This window comes from Plecotus auritus (genome assembly GCF_963455305.1).
Source record: "Plecotus auritus genome assembly, chromosome: 3".
NCBI lineage: Eukaryota > Metazoa > Chordata > Mammalia > Chiroptera > Vespertilionidae > Plecotus > Plecotus auritus.
This window is the reverse complement of record NC_137772.1, coordinates 216,540,507-216,563,895: the sequence shown is the minus strand read 5'-3', so window position 1 is coordinate 216,563,895 and position 23,389 is coordinate 216,540,507. Positions and strand designations below refer to the sequence as shown.

Genomic DNA, 23,389 nt, shown 5'->3' with positions numbered 1-23,389 from the left:
AAGGTAATCTATGCTACATGGAAATATTTCTAAGTCATCTTGTTTAGAAAAAGCCTGTTGTCTGGTCATGTTGTCTGTATGTATATATTAACAGGAATTATACAAAGAAGCTACTCGAGATTGCCAGTCCCTTTTAATCTATGCTTTCCTGTGCTGTAGAGTCTGGAAAGTTAAAAAATACTTCCCAGACTCCTTTAGAGCTAAGATTCCAAACAAAACCAACGTTCCTCTGATCTGATGTCCCTGGGTGAGAGTTTGATTCAGAAGTGAGTTATGTGCGGCCTGGGGCTTCCATTTATTATGCAGGCTTGGATATAAGGGTGATGTCATTTTGGAGCTGATGGCTGTGGCTGATGTTTTCTGATGTGGCAGGTAGCTTCCTGATCATAGCAGCAGCTATACATCGCAAGCTCACTTCTGTGGTAGTCATTGGGAGTCATTCCTAGAATTCAGCCTGGATTCTATTTCAAACCTTTTTTAGTGATTCTATGAACTGTCTACACTGCTTTATAAAATCCTTTTGCTTAAACTAGCTTGAGATTCTGTCATTTGATTGAACCTTACCTTACCCTGGCTGGCTTCAAGGCAGTGAGAATCTAGCTACTGCTAGTGAGATGAATTATGACATTTAACAATATTAATTCTTCCAATCCATGATTTTGTCTTCAGTTTTGTTTTTTTTAAATCAATGTCTAATAGTTTTCATTGTACAGGTCTTTCACCTCATTGGTTAACTTTATTCTTAGGTATTTTATTTGGTGCAATTATAAATGGGATTTAAATTTCTCTGGTAATTCATTATTGTATAGAAATGCAATAGATTTCTATATGACTTGGTATCCTGCAACTAGTAAATTTGTTTTAGTCCTAACAGCTTTTTGGTGGAGTCTTTAAGATGTTGAACCATCCTTGCATCCCTGGAATAAATCCCACTCGATCATAGTTTATGATCCCTTTAAACATACTTTTGATTGCTAATATTTTATTGAGGATTTATACATTTATGTTCATTAGGTATATTGGCCTTAATTTTCTTGTGGTGTCCTTTTCTGATTTTGCCACAATTTGGAGTAATAATGCTGGCCTCATGAGTTTGCAAGTAGTCCCACCTCTTCTATTTTTTTCAGAAGTGTTTGAGGATTGGTGTTGGTTCTTATTTAAATGTTTGGTGGAATTAACCAGTGAAGACATATGGTCCTACACTTTTGTTGGGAGATTTTTAGTAGTAATCTATTGAAAATTTTCTTTTTCAAGGTTGTCCAACTTGTTGGGATATAATTTGTTCAGTCTTTTATGATCTTTTGTATTTCTGTGGTATCACTTTTCTATTTTTGAGTCTTCTGGGTCTAAAGATTGGTCAATGTTATCTTTTCAAAAACCTAGCTCTTGGTTTCATTGGTCTTTTTAGTCTCTATTTTTCTTTTCTTTCTTGACCCAATGGTTGTTTGGTACATGCTTAATCTCCATATAGTTGTGAATTTTTTAATTTTCTTGTAATTGATTTCTAGTTTCATGCTATTATGGTTGGAAAATATTTTGATATGATTTCAATCTTTATTAAGAGTGACAGGTGTTAGAGGGGAGATAGCTGGGGTGGGGAGCTGGGTGAAAAAGGTGAATATTTAAAAAAAAAAAAAACCCTCATAGATAGGCAACAGTGATTACTGGAGGGGGAAAAAGGGAAAAACTAAAGTAAGTAAAAATTTATTGAGACACATTTTGTGATGTAACATGATCTGTCCTGTAGAATTTTCCATGTGTGCTTAAGAATATATTCTGCTTTTTTTGGATGGAATGTTCTGTAATGTCAAGTCTACTTGGTCTAACAAGTTGTTTAAGGACACTGTTTATTGATTTTTCTGTCGGAAGGATCTAGCCATTGGTGAAAGTGGAATATTAAAGGCCCCTTCTATTACTGTATTTATCTGCTCCTATGTTGGGGTGCATAAAATTTATGACTGTTACGTCCTCTTGCTGGATTGAACCTTTATCCTGATATGATGCCTCTCTTCTCAGTCATGAGCGTTAACTGGAGACAGGCAGTTTGGAAAGTGCACTCACTACTCCTCGGTTCGTGGCCTACTGTGCAATGTTGGCCAAACCACAACTCTTCCTGGCCTGGGTTTACCCATCTGTTAAGATCATATAATTTTTAAAAAGAGCAAAATACTGTAAATCACTAGCTACTTTACAAACTTAGATGACCTGTGACAGATGGCATGTTTAAGGAATCATTTTTAAAGACCTTTTTTATTGCCCTTCCTACGGAAATCCTTTAACACTGCAGATTGGAACGGCAAGCACACCGAGCGGCCTTGTTTAGCTACCACTAGAGGAACGGCAGGTGGAGGGAAATCAATTTTGCTTGTCACTACACATGGGGACGTTTTTAGGTCAGCTTCTAAAACTGAGCTAAGGTAGACAAAACAGGAAATTGCATGATCCTCATTAAGACTCCATTGGTGTGTCTGAGCTCCTGCTTCCAAAAGGACCATTAATTGACGAATTTCTTGTATTACCAAGAGCAAGCCTCTCTCGTCTTCCAAATGCTTCATTGACTAGAACACAAAGAGTTAAGCAATTACCAGATCAGAAAACTAAAATATTCTAATATAAAAAGAGACTAAAATGAGCAATAAGTTTTTCTCCCTAAGGTAGAAATTTGGTTTATGAAAATATATTTACTACTTAGTAAATGGGAAAGTAACCAACCAACTCAGAAGTTCAACTTAATGCTCTGAATGAGGGTAATCATGTTTTTAAATGACTACTTTAAAAAAATATTTTCTTTGCCTTGCCCTGGATTTATCTAATCCACTGTGATAACAAATGTCCCACACTTATAACAGTGACTCTATCCTTCCATTGTTCTACTTCTGAGAGTTTCCTATTTTTTTCCCTTCATCTATCTCTGTATCCTTTATACATAGGACCCTTTTTCTCTATGAAGGGAAGATGCAGGAGTTAGAGAGTGGGGCTCCATGTTATAGGACAAACCAGACTACCTCAAAGTAGTGTAAGCAGCCAGGCCCCAGGAAGGGAGGGGCCCCTTGAGCAGGGCAGATTTATTCATCCTGGGAGGGTCATTCTTTGAGCCATGCTACATTTCCTTCCAGTTTTCCCATTGAGATCTTTCAAATTTAAAATTTTAAGTTTTGGTGTATAAAGATAATAGATATTTTTAAATGGCCTACACTTCAAAGTCTAAAGACAACATTATTTGTGAACATAAACATTTCTCAATTACATTTAGTCCTATCCTAAGAAGACTATACTGCAGGGTGACCACAGGATATACCTTTGCTACTTATTTACAGAACTCATTCAGAAAAGGCAGGAAATTAAGATTCTTACCTGAAGACACTGTGCTTATATCCCAGACCCGAAGCCCTTCTTTCTGGCCTCCGAAGGCATAAATAAATGGCAAATCAGGGCAACAGGCAGAACAGAAGAGAACTCCCTGGGGAGAAGAGAGTGAGTCAGTGATTTCAAATGTAGTTCAGTCAAGTTGGAAAGAAGATTATACTAGGAAGCCAGACAAGTTCAGCATGATGGACATTCTGGGAGGATGTGTGTGTGCTGGGGATGACCACTCAGGTTTCTCACCTCCATTATCATTCTGTCTGTTACGGATTTCCTATTAAATCTAATCTGCTAAGCACTTTTAATTCTTTTTTAAAGAATGATGGTGATACCAGAGGTCACTACTAAATCATTTTCAAATTTTTTAATGTTTTCATTTGTTACATTTTTTGTTACTGATAACACGTGAATCATAGAAAACATAAAAAGTATAAAAACCACTCGGTAAGATAATCACTGTTCATGTTTTGGGATAGGGTCTTCTAGATTTAAAAATACTCATTCAAGCACTTAAAACATTTAAATATAAGCATGGATGGTACTATAAAAATTGCTTCTGTTACCTGCCTTTCCACAAATATTTACACACACATATATTCACTTTTAAACAGTTACAGTGTTCTGTGTCTGCAACTTAATTTATATAACTCAGTGCATGGCACACAGTAAGTATGCAATAAATACTTGCTGAATGAATGAATTCATTATTTCTAATTCTTTTGTCACTACATAGTAATCAATTTTAGTGTAGTCAGACTAGTTATGCGAAGAGGTGATAAACTTATCACTATGATGATAAAGGTTCAAGATTTCCTGCGACAGTATTGATTTTAGGGTAAAAAATAGTCATTTCACTTAAACTATCCTACATCATAAATCTCACCAAATTTGGCTAAGCTCAAAATCAACTTCTCCAATAAATCCATATTTAATGCAATGGTTCCTGGAGAATGACAAAAAATCCAGGTCAGAAACAGAAAACAGTCTTACCATTTTCATGTCCCTGGAGTGAACCAGACTTGGCCTATCTCCTAATACGTCCCAGATCTTCACATATTTGTCTGCTGATGCAGTCACAAGACAACCCTTGATTTGACTGCTGAGATCAAGACCTAAAGGAAGATTAGTTCACAGACTCTTAATGACTTTGAGGTACAGATTTACTTCATCATAATTTAATAGAAATTAAATACTGTTTTTGCTCACCAGAGATTTCATCATTGTGTGCATTAAGTGTAAAAATTGGCTTATCTGAACGTGCATCCAAATTATATACAAAGCCGTCATCTGTACTGGCCTGGAAAGAGTAAAAGATGAGCAAGACCATGCTATATGACAAAATTTAACAATGGGTAAACAGTATAAATTATAGTGCAAGTCAGCCACATACCTGACTTACCTGAGGGGCTTATTAAAAATTAATGTGGAAAGAATTTACTTGTAGATAAGATGAGTTTGCTCGTATATGGACTAATTCAGCTGATACGTTCATTACGCAGTTGGGTGTAAGTGGGAACCTATGGGAGTGGTATGGACTAGGGTTAGAAAGGTGAAAGCACAGAGGTGGTAGTCACATTCATGAGAACAGGGGACACGCCCTTGGAATGCAGAACTAAAAGACCAGTGTGTCGGTGGAGGGGAAGGAGGCGGAAGAGGGCATAGAGGGGATAAATGATGATGGAAAATGATAATAAAGACCAGTTTGTTGAGGGCAGAGGCATGGAAAGTATGGTCACTTAAAGTACAGGGTGGGGAGGAGCTCACAGAAGAATCAGAGGGAAGAGGGAATAACAAAGAATGTCAGGAAAGCCAAGGAAATAGGGCTTCTGAAGAAAGGCATGATGAATGCTGTCAATATTTTGGTGGGGAGAGTCAATCATATAAGGACTGAAAGGCAGATTACAGCCCTAGCTGGTGTGGCTCAGTGGATAGAGCATCGGCCTACAGACTGAAGGGTCTCAGGTTCGATTACGGTCAAGGGCACATGCCTGGCTTGTGTGCTTGATCCCCAGTGGGGGATGTGCAAGAGGCAGCCAGTCAAAGATTCTCTCATCATTGATGTTTCTCTCTTCCTTCCTCTCTGAAAACAATAAAAATGTGTATCAAAAATAAAAGGCAGATTACAGTGGGTTGTTACACTTTCATGTTAGGGAGAAGAAACAGGAATTCAGAAACAGACCTAGTCAAGGATGGGAGAGAGACTTGAGCCAAGATCAACAGCCAGCAGAGAAAAAAGAGGATAACTGATGTAGTCTCAAAGACTGGGCTGTGGATGGGGATCAAAACAAGGCAAGGAGGTCTCATCCTTTGAGACTAAACCAGTGGTCGGCAAACTGGGGCTCGCGAGCCACATGCGGCTCTTTGGCCTCTTGAGTGTGGCTCTTCCACAAAATACCACGGCCTGGGCGAGTCTATTTTGAAGAAGTGGTGTTAGAAGAAGTTTAAGTTTAAAAAATTTGGCTCTCAAAAGAAATTTCAATCGTTGTACTGTTGATATTTGGCTCTGTTGACTAATGAGTTTGCCGACCACTGGACTAAACCATTTGATTCTGATCACTTCCCATTTCCTTAAATGTTTGTGATTTGAGGACCGATGACCATTTGCTAGCAAATAACCTAAGGAATGCATGTGCTTGACTGTTGACAAATATACAACTCAAATACAACTGGAACTTCACTCCTGATCCAGCATAGGGTAGCTCAGCTGGGAGCTCTATTATTTCAGGAACCTTATTAAAAACTGTCCACATATTTTAAGAACACTGTTTTATAAAGAACTCTTTCCCTCATTTACAAAGCCCTACATATTTATGTTAGGAAAATTAGGAAATACATGGGTGTAGAATTCTTTAATTGCTCTTCCCTTCTGGATGAAAGCTGGGATTTCATCTTCCCATGGAGTGAAGTGTCAATGGAATCTTTGGATGCTACACAGAAAACTGTCATCCTACAGACATTGAGGGTATTTACAGAAACATCTTACACTTTTTCCTATCTGGGAGACAGTGCTCTAGTCATTAAAAGAATATTAACCATGTTAAGTATTTTTAAAAAATACAATAAAACGATCAAAGTAAAACTTGGCACACTTTGGAATGGTTGGAAATTAGCAAAATTATTTACATTTACTATTTTTCTGTGGCTGGTTCATTATTCTCTCTCCAAATCAAATTAATACAGAAAAGCTTTTCAGAGAGTCTCTCTGTAATAGAATTACAGAAATAAGTATTAGTAACCAGGGTAAGCAAAACAGTAATATGCATAATCTTACCAAGAAATGACAAGGTGAAAAATGATTCCAAGTCACTCTCTCAATCTGCCCGCTGAATCGCCACATTCGATGGCTTTCATCTGGACTTCGGCAATCATACAAAGCCACTGACCTGCACACATAAAGGCAAAGGTAGGGTTTCCACAGTTCCAGTTCTCCTATACGTTTTATTAATGACATGGTAATTAAACACTGTGAAGTCAGGATCCAATTATTTAAAGCCTGCTGTGATGTTCCAAAATAAAGTAGAAAAGATGAGTTGATTTTCACTGATTGGTGGACTCTGTCACTTGAAGGGACTGGTGGCTCTGGATGTCATAGTGACCATGACCTTTTCCAGGTCAAATCCTCCGCTTACAAGATGAATTATCTGTATTTCTGAAAGACCAGGATAGTGTCTAATTTCCCTTCCCCAGTCGTGCTCAGAATCAGATCACCCATTCTAGTCGCACTTACTCTGTACAAGAAGGTTACTTTGTTGGGATGGATACTTTTCTAACTTTGCGTGAATCTCACCTAAAAAATGTAAACATATCATTCTTCAAAAGGACACGGAATGAAAATGAAGACTGAGTTTCTGTTTCCACGAGCTATCCTCCCCATCTCCAGACCCTGGAGTAGACTAGTGGGCCCAATTCTTCACCTCTTCCTACAGCCATGCCCTCTGTCAGTGACGTGGGAATTCTTTCCATAAAGGCAGAGTTCATTTCTCCACGTGATCTGTTTTGGCCAAGAGACTAAGACATAAGTGTACTAGTTGTGAGCCTAAGTCTCAAGAGGCCTTGACATCTCTGCTGAGCTTTTGACCTCGCCATAACCTAGCCTGCTGGTCCCAGGAGGAGGTGAAACACGGGGAGAGCCAAGTCTCCCTGGCCCATAAGCAAACAATGATGAGCAGAGCTACCACTGAATACAGAATAGATTAGCTCAGTCTTGCAGAGGCATATGAAATAAATGGTTATTGTTTCACATCAATGAATTTTGGGTTTCATAGCAATGGCTAACTCATAAGCCCTCTAAAAATCAAAGTAGTTGCTAGTTAGGAACTACATTATCATGACACACCACATCCCCTTGCAGACTGAAATGACTAAAATTGAAAAGGACAAATAAGTATTGCTAATAATTTAAACACACAGGTGCCTCAGCAGGGCTTTCTCTCTGAGCATCAGTGATGTTTTCTGTTAGTTCATGGGGATAAAAACAGTAGTGAGCCCTGACCGGTTTGGCTCAGTGGATAGAACGTCGGCCTGTGGACTGAAGGGTCCCAGGTTCAATTCCGGTCAAGGGCTTGTACCTTTGGTTGCGGGCACATCCCCAGTGGGGGGGGTGCAAGAGGCAGCTGATCGATGTTTCTCTCTCATTGATGTTTCTCTCTCATCGAAGTTTCTAACTCTCTGTCCCTCTCCCTTCCTCTCTGTAAAAAATCAATAAAATATATTTTTAAAAAATAAAATAAAAACAGTAGTGATAACTCCTGAAATGCAATGCTTTCTTACTTATCATATGATCCAGAAATCAGAGTCTGTGCTTCAAATGGGTGAAACTGTAGCGTCTGGACCTAAAAGGAAAAAGACATAAATGAATAAATCTGCTTGTTTGGTTTTGGTAAAACTGCCTAATACTTGGTGAGAATCAATTTGGCAGTATTTTTATAAATTTCTCCTGAAATTTAGCCCTATTTAAAGGAACATACATGTACTGCAAGATCAAAAGGACAAAACACTTTCGAAATAAAGGTTGACACTTAAGACATAATACCCCATTCCCCAACTTGCGTTTGGCTTAATATATATGTCCTTCAAGTATTAAAATATATTCAGGAGAAAAAGTAGTGTGGTCAGACATCTGGGCAACTCTACATGCTGTGGGGGCCCCACAGTGTGCATTTTAGGAGTCTGCCAACATGTTACAAAGCATGGATGTTCCTAGTCATTTCACCTTTCAGCACCCGTTGCATCTGAGAAGGGTAACTATAACTATCACACAGGCCTTTGGGAAATCCACTGAGATAGCATGTCAAAGCACTCTGATTCACAAAAAGCCACTTATAAATATTTGGGGTTATTTGTAGCCAGTATTTGTCTCAGATTTTTAAGAATCCCTTTGACCCACTAAATCATCATACCTTGTCTGTGTGCACAGCAAGGCTAGCTGCTGGCTTCCCCAAGGACATATCCCACAGAATCACAGTGTTGTCAGCTGACCCACTTGCCAGCACGTTTCTGAGAAAGGGAGGAAACAAGTCATGTAATCTTTTAAAGATCAAGAGCATTAAGTGTAAGAATTTCATTTACAATAGCATCAAAAAGAAGAAAATACTTAGGAATAAATTTAATAAAAGAAATTCAAGACGTACGTACTGAAAACTATAAAAGATAATTCAAAGAAAGAATATCTAAATTAACAAAGATATTCCATGTTCATGGATTGGAAGACTTAATGTTGTTAAAACAGAAATACTGTCTGTCATCTACAGATTGACCTACAGATTACCAGTCCCTTTCAAAATCCCAGCTGACATTTTTGCAGAAATCTGACAAAAGTTGGATTTAAGCTTTATTTGGAAATGCTAGGAATCCAAAATAATCTTAAAAAAGAAGCGCAAAGTTGAATAAAATCAGATTCTGATTTCAAAACTGATTGAAAAGCTACATTAATCACAATGTGGTGCTGGCATCAGATTAACAGAGTAGAATGAAGAGTCCAGAAATAAACCCTAATTTATGGTCAAAGGTGCTAACGTTATCCATTGTTCAATGGGCAAAAGAACAGTATTTTCAACAAAGGGATAGCGGCCTGCAAAAGAATGATGCTAGAGCCCTGGTCCAGTAGCTCAGTGGGCTAGAGCATCCTGATATGTCAGTGTTGCAGGTTTGATACCCAGTCAAGGCACATACAAGAAATCGGCCAATGAATGCATAAGTGGAACAACAAATTGATGTTTCTCTCTCTCCCTTCCTTCCTCCCTCTAAAATCAATTAAAAAAAAAAAAATGACATTAGGGGCTAGCTGGTTTGGCTCAGTGGATAGAGTGTCGGCCTGCGGACTGAAGGGTCCTGGGTTCGATTCCAGTCAAGGGCACATGCCCAAGTTGTGGGCTCGATCCCCAGTTGGGGGCGTGCAGGAGGCAGCCAATCAATGATTCTCTCTCATCATTGATGTTTCTCTCTTTTCCCTCTCCCTTCCTCTCTGAAATCAATCACACACACACACACACACACACACACACACACACACACACACACACACCTAGAGGCCCCAATCGTTCACTGGTGGGGTCCCTCAGCCTGGCCTGTGTCCTCTCACAATCCGGGACCCCACCGGTGCATAATCGGGGCCAGAGAGGGTCCGCAGGAGGGCTCCAGGGTGTGTCCAGCCCATCTCACCCAGACCCCAGCAGCAAGCTAACCTACCAGAGTGCCTGCCCCCTGGTGGTCAGTGTACGTCATAGCTACTGGTCAAACGGTCTCTTGGGCATATATATATATATATATTTTAAAAATGACATTAGACCCCTATCTCATACTATGGTTGAACGGTCGCTTAGGCTTTTATATATATAGATTAAAAAAATGACATTAGACCCCCATCTCATACTATACACAAAAAATAATTCAAAACAGATCACAGACCTAAATCAATAGCCAAAACTATAAAGCTCTCAAGAAAATAGGTATACTAGTAAGTGTTCGTGACCTTGGGTTAAGCAATGTTTTCTTAGATATGACACCAAAAGTGTAAACACCAAAAGAAATAAATTGGACATCATGAACATGCAAAACTTTGTGCTGCAAACGACACCATCTAGAAAGTGAAAAGACAGCCCTCAGAATGTAAGTCTGTTTACCTGATCAGCTTATTCCAAGAAAGGTCCAGGACAGCATCGGTATGCCCCTCTGCGGAGGAACTCTGTAATTATTAATTACTTTTTGTATCAAAGTCTCCCCCAAATAAAACTAATTTTAAAGATTCTTTAAATCTTAAGATTATTGTTCTGATCTTAAGGAAACCTGAAGACGAAGAAAAGGAAGCCCCTTATCTCCCTGTTACTTTATAGGGCCATGATAAAGAATCTTTAGAGGAGAAACTACAGTAGTTCTTAATATACATGATGTAATACTACAAATACCAGCTCCCCTCCCCAAAACTTGACATAGTAAAAGCTACAGGAATTACTACATGGATATTTTGAATTCAATATACTGAAGACTAAATGGAAATTTTTAAAAGTTCAAAACTACCATATTAGTGTGAATCATTACTATAGAGGAAATCATGAATAAGGTGTTAACAGGTTTTAGGGAGATATCAATTTTTCCTTTGATGAGCTTTTTGAAACTAGAAACTACTGTAACTTTATAACTACGTGGCCTGTTTCACCAAGAGTGTCTAATTAAAAAAAGTAGGATCTTGTCCCTCCTCGGCCTACCCCCAGTAAACTTAAGTTTGTCATTAGTTTAAATATCTGTTAACTTGCTTACCTTCTTTCCCTTCTTCTTCTTCTTTTTTGACAGCTTACTTCCAAGTGTGAAGACTGGCTCTAAAGAGTCCACTATATCCAGGTCCCACACTTCAATGACGGGGGTCATGTTTCCCACAGCAATATAATTTCCTACAGGAGGAAATGTAATTATGACTTAAAAGTGAGTTCTTTCTGGCACCAGAGCCTTGTACGTAGTATGTAATCAGTAGGTATTAGTTAAGGACAAGTCAAAGACAGGAAAAGACAATTACTCCTAACAAAATACACAACACTGTAGTGTAGAGTAATTGAGCAATGGCCGAGAGCAGTTGCTCTAACTTTATTTGCATACACATCACCTGCATGTAGTAAAATGCAGATTCTATTCAGGAGGTCTTGGGTGGGGCCCCACCCCTGCATTTCTAACCAGCTCCTGGATGATGCCAATGCTGTGCTGCTAGGTTCTTGGGTCAAAAGGCTCAGTAACAAGGTCTCCGTCTCTTGGCTCCAGGTCCTCACTTAGCTAATAACAACAAAACCCCTTCCAACCTTCACGGGATGTTGTGAGGATAAGGATCTGATCAGATCAGGGATGTGAACAGCTTTGTAAATGAGATGTAAGGTCATGAGTATCAGACTTTACCCTGGTTAAGAACAAATAGGACAGGGCAACCAGTAGTGTGAAGCTTTGGCTAAAAAGACTAACATGAGAACCTTAGTCTCTCTTCACTTTGGTCTTACTTGGTGTTTTCTGAAAAGGGTCTTGCCCCTGAACTCTAGCTGATAACATCAGACACATTATGCCATTTTATACTGGGGTTTTTTGTTGTTGTTAATCCTCACTCGAAGATACTTTTCCATTGCTTTTTAGGGAGAGTGGGGGAGAGAGGAAAAGACAGAGAGAAACATCGATGTGAGAGAAACGCATCGATTGGTTGCCTCCTGCGTGAGCCCTGACCAGGCCTGGGCCGGGGAGGAGCTTGCGACCAAGGTACCCTTGACCAGAATCGAACCCAGGAGCCTTTGGTCCACAGGCCGACACTCTATCTACTGAGCCAAACTGGCTAGGGCTATACTGGGTTTTTATGAGACCATCATACAGTTCTGCAGCCCGAAACGCTCTCAGGCCCTGTTCTTCTGCCTATCTGAAGTGTAGAAACATACAGACCCAAAACAATTACATGACTGTGTTTTAAGAATTACATAACTACAACTTCATAAAATAATATTAACTTCATAAAACATCAATTAATTCTGCAAACATTCATACCGAACACCTAACTTATGTGGCTAGGAAAAAAACACAGGACTAGGAACCACTGTGCAATCTTAAGTTTTCTAATTACCGGTAGAATCGTCTGGGCTAGGATCAAAATTCAGCCATTCCACACTCAGAGGGTATGCAGACAGCAGTATATCATGGTGTACGTAAAAAGAATCTTCTTCTTGATTATAAACTGCGAAGATTGGAAAAGAGACTTTATTGTATCAGAATAAGAAATCACAACCTACTCAAAAGAACAGACTCTCCCTATTAAACCTGCAGGTGCCACATGCGTAAAAGGAGACATTGGATGACATTAAAGGCGATGCCCAAGCTGTTACTGCTAGGTAACAAGAACACTGACAGAACTGACATCTGCCTGAATACACCATCTCATGCTCACGGCTGAAATGGTCCTATTTTCTGGTTCGCCCATTACAGAAAATAATCACTCATGAGGTCTCCGTGAGGAGCACAGTCATGCACTGCAGAACAACGTTTCAGCCAACAATAGACCACATATTTGACAGCAGTCCCCTAAGATTATGACGAAAATGAGAAATTCCTATCGCCTAGTGACATCGTAGCTGTCATAACGTGGCAGTGCAATGTGTTACATGTCTGTGGTCATGCTGGTGTAAACAAATCTGCACTGCGAGTCATATAAAAATACAACACATGCACTATGTACAATACATGGTACTTGATAATGATAATAAACAATTATATTACTGGTTTATGTACTTACTATACTTACTACGTCAGCGTGTACTCTATTAAAAAATCCACAGTATGCTGGTTAATCTGGCAGCAGCTTCATATAGCTCGTGTTGACTGTCTCTTAATTGCATCATTTCCTCCTGTGCTTGACTTAATTTCATGTTGTTTTGTTCGGTAATATGTTGTTCATGTTACCTGCAGCCTAGGAGCAATAGGCTATCCCATGTAGCGCAGGTGTGTGGTAGGCTATAACATCTAGGTTTGTGAAGTGCATGCACCCTGTAATTTTTGCACAGGACAAAATTGCCTAATTATGCATTTCTCAGAACTTATCTCATTAAGCAGAGCATGACTGTAATTATTATTTTATCTTTTAAAGGTCTATCTAGTTATAAGTCGAGAAAAATAAATAAAAAACGAGATTGAAGAGAAATAACTCATTTAGAAACCTAAATGTCTGGCAAAATTACTTCATTAATATTGAAAAAAGTTTATGATGACCAACGATGTAAATAAAACTCCTGAGAACACTTTTTGGGAATATGGCAACTGTAAGACTTAACTCCTTCATTAAGAGGAAAAACGCTGCTAAACTCAATGACTAAGAAGTCTTTTAAAAACACTGATAAACTAGAGCCCAAATAGTCAGAAATTTCCCCCAAACATGCTTTTTTGTTAGAAGAATTGTTAATACTATAACCTAAGATTTTAATTCCTCAGACTGTGCTTCTGACACAGATCTGGATCAGCCAATTCCACATACTGCTCTATCTTATCACTCAGGGTGAGAACGCATGTTCAAAACGACTAGTTTGTGGTCCTATGAGAACCTCAGCTTTGGTCAATGTATTCAGCCTACATTTTAAATAAAAAGATGACGATGCTTTAAAACGATCTCCTAATTTTAACCATATCAGATCAACATTCAGATAGGCTTTAGAATGCAATTTTGCAAATATTCTTGAATAGAGATTGCTGGGTAATTTGGGGCTTCACACTAAATCCAAACAAAATATAGAAGGAAGTAGGAATACAATTGCTTTAAGTTCTCAACTCTTCTCTGATATTCACTAAATTAAAAGGAATGACCACAAGTTCTCACATGAGAATGTATAAAAATCAGTGATGACAAACTGCAAGTTTTAATTGTTTAAAAATTTCACTAACGTGGTTTTCGCATGAAATACATTAAGACGTTCGAAGATAATTAGAATAACTTCATGTTGAGATATCTGCAATTTAAAGGTCTTTTTATTTTATAAACTAGAGGCCTGGTGCATGGACTCATGCACCAGTGGGGTCCCTCTGCCTGGCCTGTACCCTCTCGCAATCCAGGACCCCTAGGGGGATGTCAGATAGCCAGTTTCCACCTGATCCCCGCAGGCCCGATCCAGACAGGAGCCTGATCCTGTGTGTTGAGCATCTGTCCCCTGGTGGTCAGTGTGTGCCATAGCAACTGGTCGACTGTTCGTTCAGTCGCTTAGGCTTTTACAGATATAGATAGATCGCACTGGGCCATGGGATAAAAATAGCCTATTCAATAGACTTCCTGTATGCAGCCTTAAAGATTGTGAAGAGTTACAGAAATTCAACATAATAAATAGAATAAATGACAAAGTAACCTGGAAGATGCCAATAAACATTAAATTTAAAGGTCTTAATTTTCAAACTGTGCAACAGTGCTTAGCCTAACAATCTCAATGAAGCTTCAAAATTTAAGACAGATGACTAGAACACAGTGGGGACGGTGAGTATCTGGGCAGGGATGGACCTGTCTGAGGATGTGTGCAGAGAAACAAAAGGGCAAGGAAACACTCAATTAGTGTTTGTTGATTAATAAACATCAACATTAGAATTTGTGATTTAAAAATTCAAATAAAAAAGAAAAATTCAAATCACTGCCCACTTCAGAGTCACAGGAGACATCTCTGGCTTAGACACAAGCATTCCCTGAACTGGAAATGTGACCAAGATGTTCTGGTTCCTAAAGGGAAATGTAGATTTCTGTATAGGATTTTTATGTCGAAGATAAAATGTATCACAAAAGGGGCAATATTTGAAATGACTCTGGGAAAAAAGAAAGCAGGATAAAAACCTGTCTGTTGAATATACTCTGCCATACAAAGAAAAAGCAGCCAGGAAGGAGACCGGAATAAAAAGCCAGGTGAACAAGTTACCTGTGGGTGATGGGATTCTATTTCCCCCTTGTTTCAGTGTAGTTTTACATCCAGGTTTTCTCCAATGGGGGGGATAACTAACCAAAACGTTTAAATGACAGATTAAAAACCCTTGTTAGAACCTTCCAGGAGACCTATTCCCATAAATAAAGTCACGTACCAAAGTGCCATAGACAAACAACCAGGAAATCTGTGGACTGTGTAGAATTTAACCACGTGACAGACGTTAATGAGAGAAGGCAGGCTCTTGACGCCCAACCATTCATAACAGTAAGAATTATGGTTATTGTTTTAACATCCCTAAAGTAGACTAGCACCATTCGGTAAGGGTGGCATTTCACTCACCGTGTACCTCTAAATTGCACTGGTCCTGTTCAGCTCTGCCACAAACTATGAGATTGTCACTGGGCTTAATCAAGAAATCGTCACGTTCATATTGCTCCTAAGTGGGGAGAAAAAAGTCATTGACTAGAAGCAGATATTCAGTGAGGTTTTTCAAACCTCAAGGAGCATAATTAGAAAAGCCATGTAAATATTTACCGTATCTTTCAGAGTAACATAAGGATCTTGATCATTACTCCCATAGACTGTAAGACCCAAGAGAGATTCACCAAGAGTTTCAGTATCTGTAAGAATTCATAAACTAAAATGAATAAATTTGACAGATGACAGTCACAAAAGCATTTTTTCTAAGGCATCCTATCTTTAGACTTAGATTCCACTGTCTGTTTCATAACTAACTCTGGATCATCCATAGATGGGAAAGGAAATAGTGGATAACAAAAACAGGAATTTAAAAGCCATTTATATTTGACCTTGGAATGCATATCTGATAGTCTTGGAATTCATCATCTTCCAATAAAAGAATTACATCAAAATGTGAAATTCGAGGGAGAAACCAAGATGGCGGCATAGGTAAACACCTAAACTGCTGCCTCGCACAACAATTTCAAAACTACAACTAAAAGACAGAACGGACACCATCCAGAACCACACGAAAGCTGGCTGAGTGAAAATTCTACAACTAGAAGGAAAGAGAAAAGCTCACAGAGAATTGGAGGTACGGCAAAGGGTCTTTGTGCGCGCAGAGAGGAAGGGCGGCTGAGAGCCTGGCTGACTTTCTCTGGCGGAAGGGGGAAGGAAGCCTCCGACCGCACTGAACCCCAGTTCTGACTGCACTGAACCCCAGTTCCGGGCGAACCCCTGGGGACCCACGCTCTTACGGGGGGAGTCTGGACTCTCGGGCAGAGACTCGAGCTGGGAAAGGCAGAAGTCTGAAGGCACACGCGGACCAGTGCGCACAAAGGCTGCTGAGGTTGCCACAGGCTTTCCCTAGTGGAAGGGAGTCAGAGGATCCTGACTGCACTGAGCCCCAGTTCTGACTGCAGTGAACCCCAGTTCCAGGCGAGCCCCCGGGGACCCACGCTCTTGTGGGGGGAGTCTGGACTCTCGGGCGGAGACTCAGGAGCCGGGGAAGGCGGAGGACTGAAAGTGCGCACGCGCGCGCGTGCCAGTGCGCACAAAGGCTGCGGAGGTTGCCACAGGCTTTCCCTAGTGGAAGGGAGTCAGAGGATCCTGACGGCACTGAGCCCCAGTTATGACTGCAGTGAACCCCAGTTCCAGGCAAGCCCCTGGGGACCCACGCTCTTGTGGGGGGAGTCTGGACTCTCAGGCGGAGACTCGAGCTGGGGAAGGCGGAGGACTGAAAGCGCACATGCGCGCAAGGGCAAGGCTGACAGGAAGCCAAGACTGAGACTCCACCCCATCCAAGCTGAGCACAGAGGCTATTGCAATTTGGCAAGTCTAATCCTATAAGGCTGTCTCCAGCACCGAACTTCTCCCAGCATAGACACAGCTGATCCATACAGCCAACTGGCCCGGAGGTCAATTCCTCCCAGTGATACCAACAACAATAAAGACTTAATTACAACAAGGCTGTACACACAGTCCACAAAGGGGTGCACCAAGAGTGTCCACCTCAGGTTAACTGGGGAAGCAGACCCACTGGGCCATATTGGAAACCTAGCACAAATATCTACCTTACCAACTCAGGGAATCAGTGAAAATGCGGGGTCAAAGAATCAGATCTCAAACGAAAGAAATGGAGGAAAACAAACGACTGGATATAGAATTCAAAACCACGGTTATAAGACTTTTTAAGAATATCCTAGAAAAGGCCGATAAATATAACGAGACCCTCGAAGATATGAAAAAGGACCAACTAGAAATTAAACATACAGTGACTGAAATAAAAAATATTATACAGAGACCCAGAAACAGAATAGAGGAACACAAGAATCAAGTCAAAGAATTGAAATACAAAGAAGCAAAAAACACTCAACCGAAAAAGCAAAAAGCAAAAAAAAAAAATCCAAAAAGTTGAAGATAATGTAAGAAGACTCTGGGACAACTTCAAGCGTACCAACATCAGAATTATGGGCGTGCCAGAAGAAGAGAGAGAGCAAGATACTGAAAACCTATTTGAAGAAATAATGACCGAAAACTTCCCCCACCTGGTGAAAGAAATAGACTTACAAGTCCAGGAAGCCCACAGAACCCCAAACAAAAGGAATCCAAAGAGGACCACACCAAGACACATCATAATTAAAATGCCAAGAGCAAAAGACAAAGAGAGAATATTAAAAGCAGCAAGAGAAAAACAGTTAATTACCTACAAGGGAGCACCCATACGACTGTCAGCTGACTTCTCAACAGAAACTATGCAGGCCAGACGGGAGTGGCAAGAAATTTTCAATGTGATGAATAGCAAGAACCTACAACCAAGATTACTCTACCCAGCAAAGCTATCATTCAGAATTGAAGGGCAGATAAAGAGCTTCACAGATAAGAAAAAGCTGAAGGAGTTCATCACCACCAAACCAGTATTATATGAAATGCTGAAAGGTATTCTTAAAGAAGAGGAAGAAGAAAAAAGTAAAGAGAAAAATTATGAACAACAAATACATATCTATCAACAAGTGAACCTAAAAATCAAGTGAATTAAAAACCTGAGGAACAGAATAATCTGGTGAATATAATAGAATCAGGGGCATAGAAAGGGAGTGGACTGATAATTCTCAGGGGGAAAGGGGTATGGGGGGTTCATGAAGAGAATGGACAAAAATCATACACCTATGGATGAGGACAGTGGGGGGGAGGTAAGGGCAGAAGGTGGGGTGGGAAATGGGTGGAGGGGAGCTATGGGGGGAAAAAGGAGAAATAATTGTAATAATCTGAATAAAGATTTATTTTTAAAAAAAATGTGAAATTCCCTCAGCAGATATCTGAATTCTGCTCAGATTCTCTAGCTCGCTCTTTGTAATCATTATTCAAAAGTGTTGCAGAGAGGCGACCTTGAAGCCCCAGAAATGCAATTATCTTAAAACACTGGCATCAACACAGAGTAATAAGCAAGTTTCCTGGTCAAACAGAATTGAAAAATGATGGGTTTCACAAAGTTCAATTTGTTTCTTTATTGCAAGATTTCTCAGAACTTCTGATATGCTAATTTGCCTTATGAATCAGAAAGAGGGGTTATTATATGCCTTTTTTTCACTAACCTTACCTCAAAATGGAATTCTTTCATGGCATATCTGCAAGGGTGACATAGAGTTGATCCCAAGAAAGATAAAACTCAAGGAAGACACTCTTATTTGTCAGGGGAAACTACTTTAAGGAGGTGGCACTAATAAGTCTTAAACTTCTGATGGGCAACAGACACGGGAACTTCTACTGAATGAGAAAGACCGAGACAATGACCTGCAGGGTGTGGAGAATGTAAGGAGCATTTTTCAATGTGTCTCCTCAGCTTGGGTTCTCTTCCTCTCTCTGTATTCCCACTCTGTCCTCGCAGGACAGTAACAACCCAGAGTCCAATGGAAAAACTACCCTCTGCACCTACTGAAGTAAACAGTTGGTCCCCGACTTCAGATGGTTTGACTCAGCATTTCAACTTTCTGATGGTGCAAAAGCAATACGCATTCACTGGGAACCAGCGAGGCTACGCTGCAATGTTTGGAGTGTTAAATGCATTTTCAAATTAAAATATTTTCAACTTACGATGGCTTTATCAAGACATAGCCCTATGGTAGGCTGAGGAGCATCTGTCCTAAAAAGAATGAAGGTTTCAGAGACATAAAATAGCACTAATATTCACCAGCTGTGTGACACTGGCAGTTATTTCATCTTCGTAAGCCTCAGTTTTCTATTCTGTAAAATGGAGTTAATAATTCCTCTCTTATTGCAGACAAAGAAAAAAATGTTACAGGTGATCATACCCACTAGTTGCAATAAAATAAAATATACAATAGTTTTTTTGTTTTTTTTAAAGATCTGAGATTAGTGGGTTAGAGCTTAATTTCTAAACTAATTTAGGAAACATGCTGTCTTCCTAAGTATTGAGCCAGATTATGTGACTGACATAAAAAACAACAAAATCTCGGAGTATAGCTCTGGAACACTAGAAGCATGATCAAACGCAGTAATTTTCAACTGGTGGGCCTCAGCACATGGATACGCTGCAAGAATTTTTTAAAACCATGCAATATCTGACTATTTAGTCAGGGGCACTGACCTCTTTTCCCTTAGATTGTCAAATAAAAAAATGACAACAGCCAACATAATAATAGCCATCTGATGTGAATAAATCAAAATTATACCTATATTTTTGTCAGATCAGCCACAAATGTATTTTTTGGTGTGCTGCAGAATTTTAGTAATTAGTTTACTGTGCCACGAGATGAGAAAGGTTGAAAATCGCTGATCTAACGCACTGAGTTTGCGGTTAAATGCCAGTATCAGCGAGTGGATTCTAACCTGGGTCGCCTTCCTCGTCGTATCGATCTAGCTCGTACTCGGCCAGCTCATCATCATCCAGGGCCCTATCCTCCTCTGGGTCGCCATCCTCCAGGGGCCCCCTTGGCCGTGCCTGGGTACGTGCACTCTGCATGCCATCTTCGGAGGGCTCCCCCGTCTCCTCTTCATCGCTGCCACCTTCTTCTCTATGGCAGCGAAAAAAGGAATCACCCAAATGGCACCTTCAATAACAAGACCACCTTGTCATCGTTACTTAAGATTTACATTCATCTGGACTTCACTACAAACATCAACATGCCTAAACTTACTGTAACTTTTCCTTTGCTTCAGCAATAAGACGTTTTACTTCTTCTTTACTAAGCTCTACCTACAAGAGAGCAAACATTTCATTATGATATAGTTAAGAAACATTGTAAGTCTTTGAATTAAAAAGAAATTTGCAAACTAATGTAAAATATAACTTTAAGAGACATCAAGAATCAAACATCAATCTAAATTCACGTAACTGGAGTTTTCACAGGTTCTTAAAATTAAGATCCCTGCCCACCTGAAGCTGTTTAAAAGCCACATTCAGTCCACTCTATCTCCAGACTTTCTAAAAAAGACTGACTTGTATAAATTGACTTCTACAGTAGCCCACCTCACTTCTCATTACAATGACTCCTTGGCCACTTCTCCCCATTTTCCCTGTGGGTAGTCCTAAATAAACCACCCTTGCCTTGGTCCTCTGCTCTTTTGTTATCACCCACACGTACTCACTCATCATGCTGTAAGTCCCTTGCAAAGCTCATGCATTCGCAAGACTAAACTACCACCTATGAACCCATTACTCTAAACTTTCCCTTCTTTAGCTCTAAACGTCAGTTCCACTTCCCCAATTGCCTGTAACACTCACTCTCCACTTGGATATCCTGTTCAAAACAGAAGTCATTCTCTACTTCAAAACTGCCATTCCTCCAATGCTCCAGTACCTTTTAAAACACCCCCATCACTGCTACTGTAAGCTTCTGGAACAGACACTGACTTGTCACTGTGCGCTTTACTACTAAGCACACAGTTCAGTGCTCAGCCCACTGCAGGGATGCTTGATGACAGATGATGAATGAATGAATCACCCGTTTATACCAAAACACCTCTACTAATATGGAAATCCTCCTGAGGGGTGCCACTCCACTGCTGGATAGCTCCAGAAATGAAAGGTTCTCAAATTTAATGAAACAATACTTATTTTTCTAATTTCTCTTAAAGGTCTGAGTTTTCCTTTCTGGTATTTTGTAGAATAAATTCAATCCCTTCTTTCTAGAAACTCTTCAAGTAATGATTCCCAGACCAGCCTGCACATTAAAAACAGGCGAGGATCTTTTAATACATTCAGGCTACCCTCCAGACCAATTAAGTCACAATACTTGGTAGTAGGGCACAGGCATCAGTATTTTCTGAAGCTCCCCAAGTGATGAGAATGTGCAGACATGTTTGGAAATCACTGACTTCAAGTATCTGAAAGGGTTATGTCCCCTTTTAATAACAACTGTTAGTTCCTTCAATTATTCTTTTAAATTTATGGGAGAGAGAGAGAGAGAGAGAGAGAGAGAGAGAGAAACACTGATTTGTTGTTGTTCTTCCACTTATTTGTGCATTCACTGGTTGATTCTTGTGTGTCTCCTGACCGGGGATCAAACCTGCAATCGCCAGCTAAGCAATCTGGTCAGGGCTCCCTCAATAATTTTTAATGAGATAATTTCCTGTCCCTATTTTTTATATATGCATTGACTGCCTACTGTAAGCCAAACACCAGAGAAACTGGTGAATAAAACAAACAGTCTGTGCCCTGAGGAATTTACATCCATTGAGGCTATTAACAATCCCTCATTACTGTTAATTTCATGTCCCCACCATTTACATTTCTATTACTTTTCTGTCATCATTGGCCCAATTACATTCAAACCAACTCCCTCCCCCCATTTCCTTGCCTTTCTTTCATTGCACTTATTCCCATTTACATTTTATACACACACACATGTCAGCTCCATACAAGCAAGGCCTTTTTGTTTTGTTCATGCCTATTCCAGGACCCTGAGCAATGCCTGGCGCGCAGAAAGCACCTGGTAATGACCCGTTAAATAACTTAAGCAATCTTCATCCCTGCTACAGACTCATCTCTCACTCCTGCCGCGTTTCCCTTCCTGTGCCACGTCTGCCTCTCATCCCCACTGCCTCTTCATCTCACTCAAATCTCTGCAAGAAATCCCTAACTTACCTCCCAGCCTCAGGACTGTAGCCTGCACACCAGCTTTTCTATACCACAGCTTCCCCCCGTTGCCTCCTCCGAACGCGGGCACAGGAGTGGAAGGTGGACTTCCACATGCGCGCCCCATCCCCGTTACTATGAATTGGGGTGTGGCTGAAGCTGTGGTGCTGTCTACGAGGCTTTGGGGAAGAGGCGATTTCCGACTCGGAGGAACCACCTGCCCCTTCCAGCCCAGCAGGCCCAGGTGTGCGCGAATCTGGGGGTAGGGCTTACCTGGGGGGAGGAGACCGTGGGGAGCCGCAGTCTCAGACTCCCAGGTCCTCGGAGCCGCAGCCCTAGTCACGACCACCAGGCCCAAACCGACCTCACCCCGCCCGGTCACAACAGCGAGATCACGGTCGCGCGTCCCGGTCCAGGTTCCCCAGCGACACGAGGATGCTGCAGAGGTAGCTCCCCTACCTGAATGAGGCCTCACCTTGTCCGGCGTCTCCTTGGCCACGCCGCAGCGGACCCAGGCCACGCACGTCACCTGGCGGCTGCGGTTCATGGTCCCCAGCTCAGGACACCTCACGGGGAGACGCGGTGCCGGCGAGACCGGGGCCCTCGGCACCCTCTGGCCCGCGCGCTCTGGGACCAGCTCCGGGAAGCCGCCCCCCGAGGAACGCAGGCGCAGAACTGCTTCCGGCGGCGGCGGCGGCGGCGTCCGCTCCTGACGTCATTGGGAGCCGTCGAATGGGAAAAGGGTGGGGCGAGGGCTGGAAGCGGAAGCAGCCGGGCGAGGATCCCACGTGGGGTGGGCTTGCTGTTTTGGGGTGGCGTGAGTGGGCTTTGCAGCACTGTCCCGCCTGTGGCTGTGTCTGCAAGCTTCATGGAGGCAAGAAATGAAACTGGAACTTTAGGAGTCAGCGGCACATTCCCACCAACATTTATTTTGCCTGGAGTTCCATAAACTTAGATGAGAGAGGTTTGTGGGGGTGTTTTTTTGTTTTTTTTAAACTCCATCCAAAATGAATTTGTCACTTCAAGGAGCTACTTCTGTCGTTACATTTCATTTCATTCTTGGATG

At 41.0% G+C, this 23,389-nt stretch overlaps 1 protein-coding gene across 1 annotated transcript; it reads right to left on the bottom strand.

The window, feature by feature from the left end:
- Positions 1 to 969: 969 nt before the first annotated feature.
- PWP1 (PWP1 homolog, endonuclein) lies at positions 970 to 23,037 on the bottom strand. The gene is made up of 15 exons (XM_080660571.1): positions 22,799 to 23,037; positions 20,384 to 20,442; positions 20,076 to 20,260; positions 15,801 to 15,886; positions 15,606 to 15,702; positions 12,446 to 12,556; positions 11,119 to 11,249; positions 10,485 to 10,546; positions 8,763 to 8,859; positions 8,134 to 8,195; positions 6,635 to 6,746; positions 4,570 to 4,660; positions 4,354 to 4,475; positions 3,355 to 3,460; positions 970 to 2,558 (listed from the first exon to the last, which is right to left on the bottom strand). Exons 1-15 carry the CDS (start codon positions 22,868 to 22,870, stop codon positions 2,449 to 2,451), a joined length of 1,503 nt encoding a protein of 500 aa, XP_080516697.1. The 5' UTR covers positions 22,871 to 23,037; the 3' UTR covers positions 970 to 2,448.
- Positions 23,038 to 23,389: the final 352 nt, after the last annotated feature.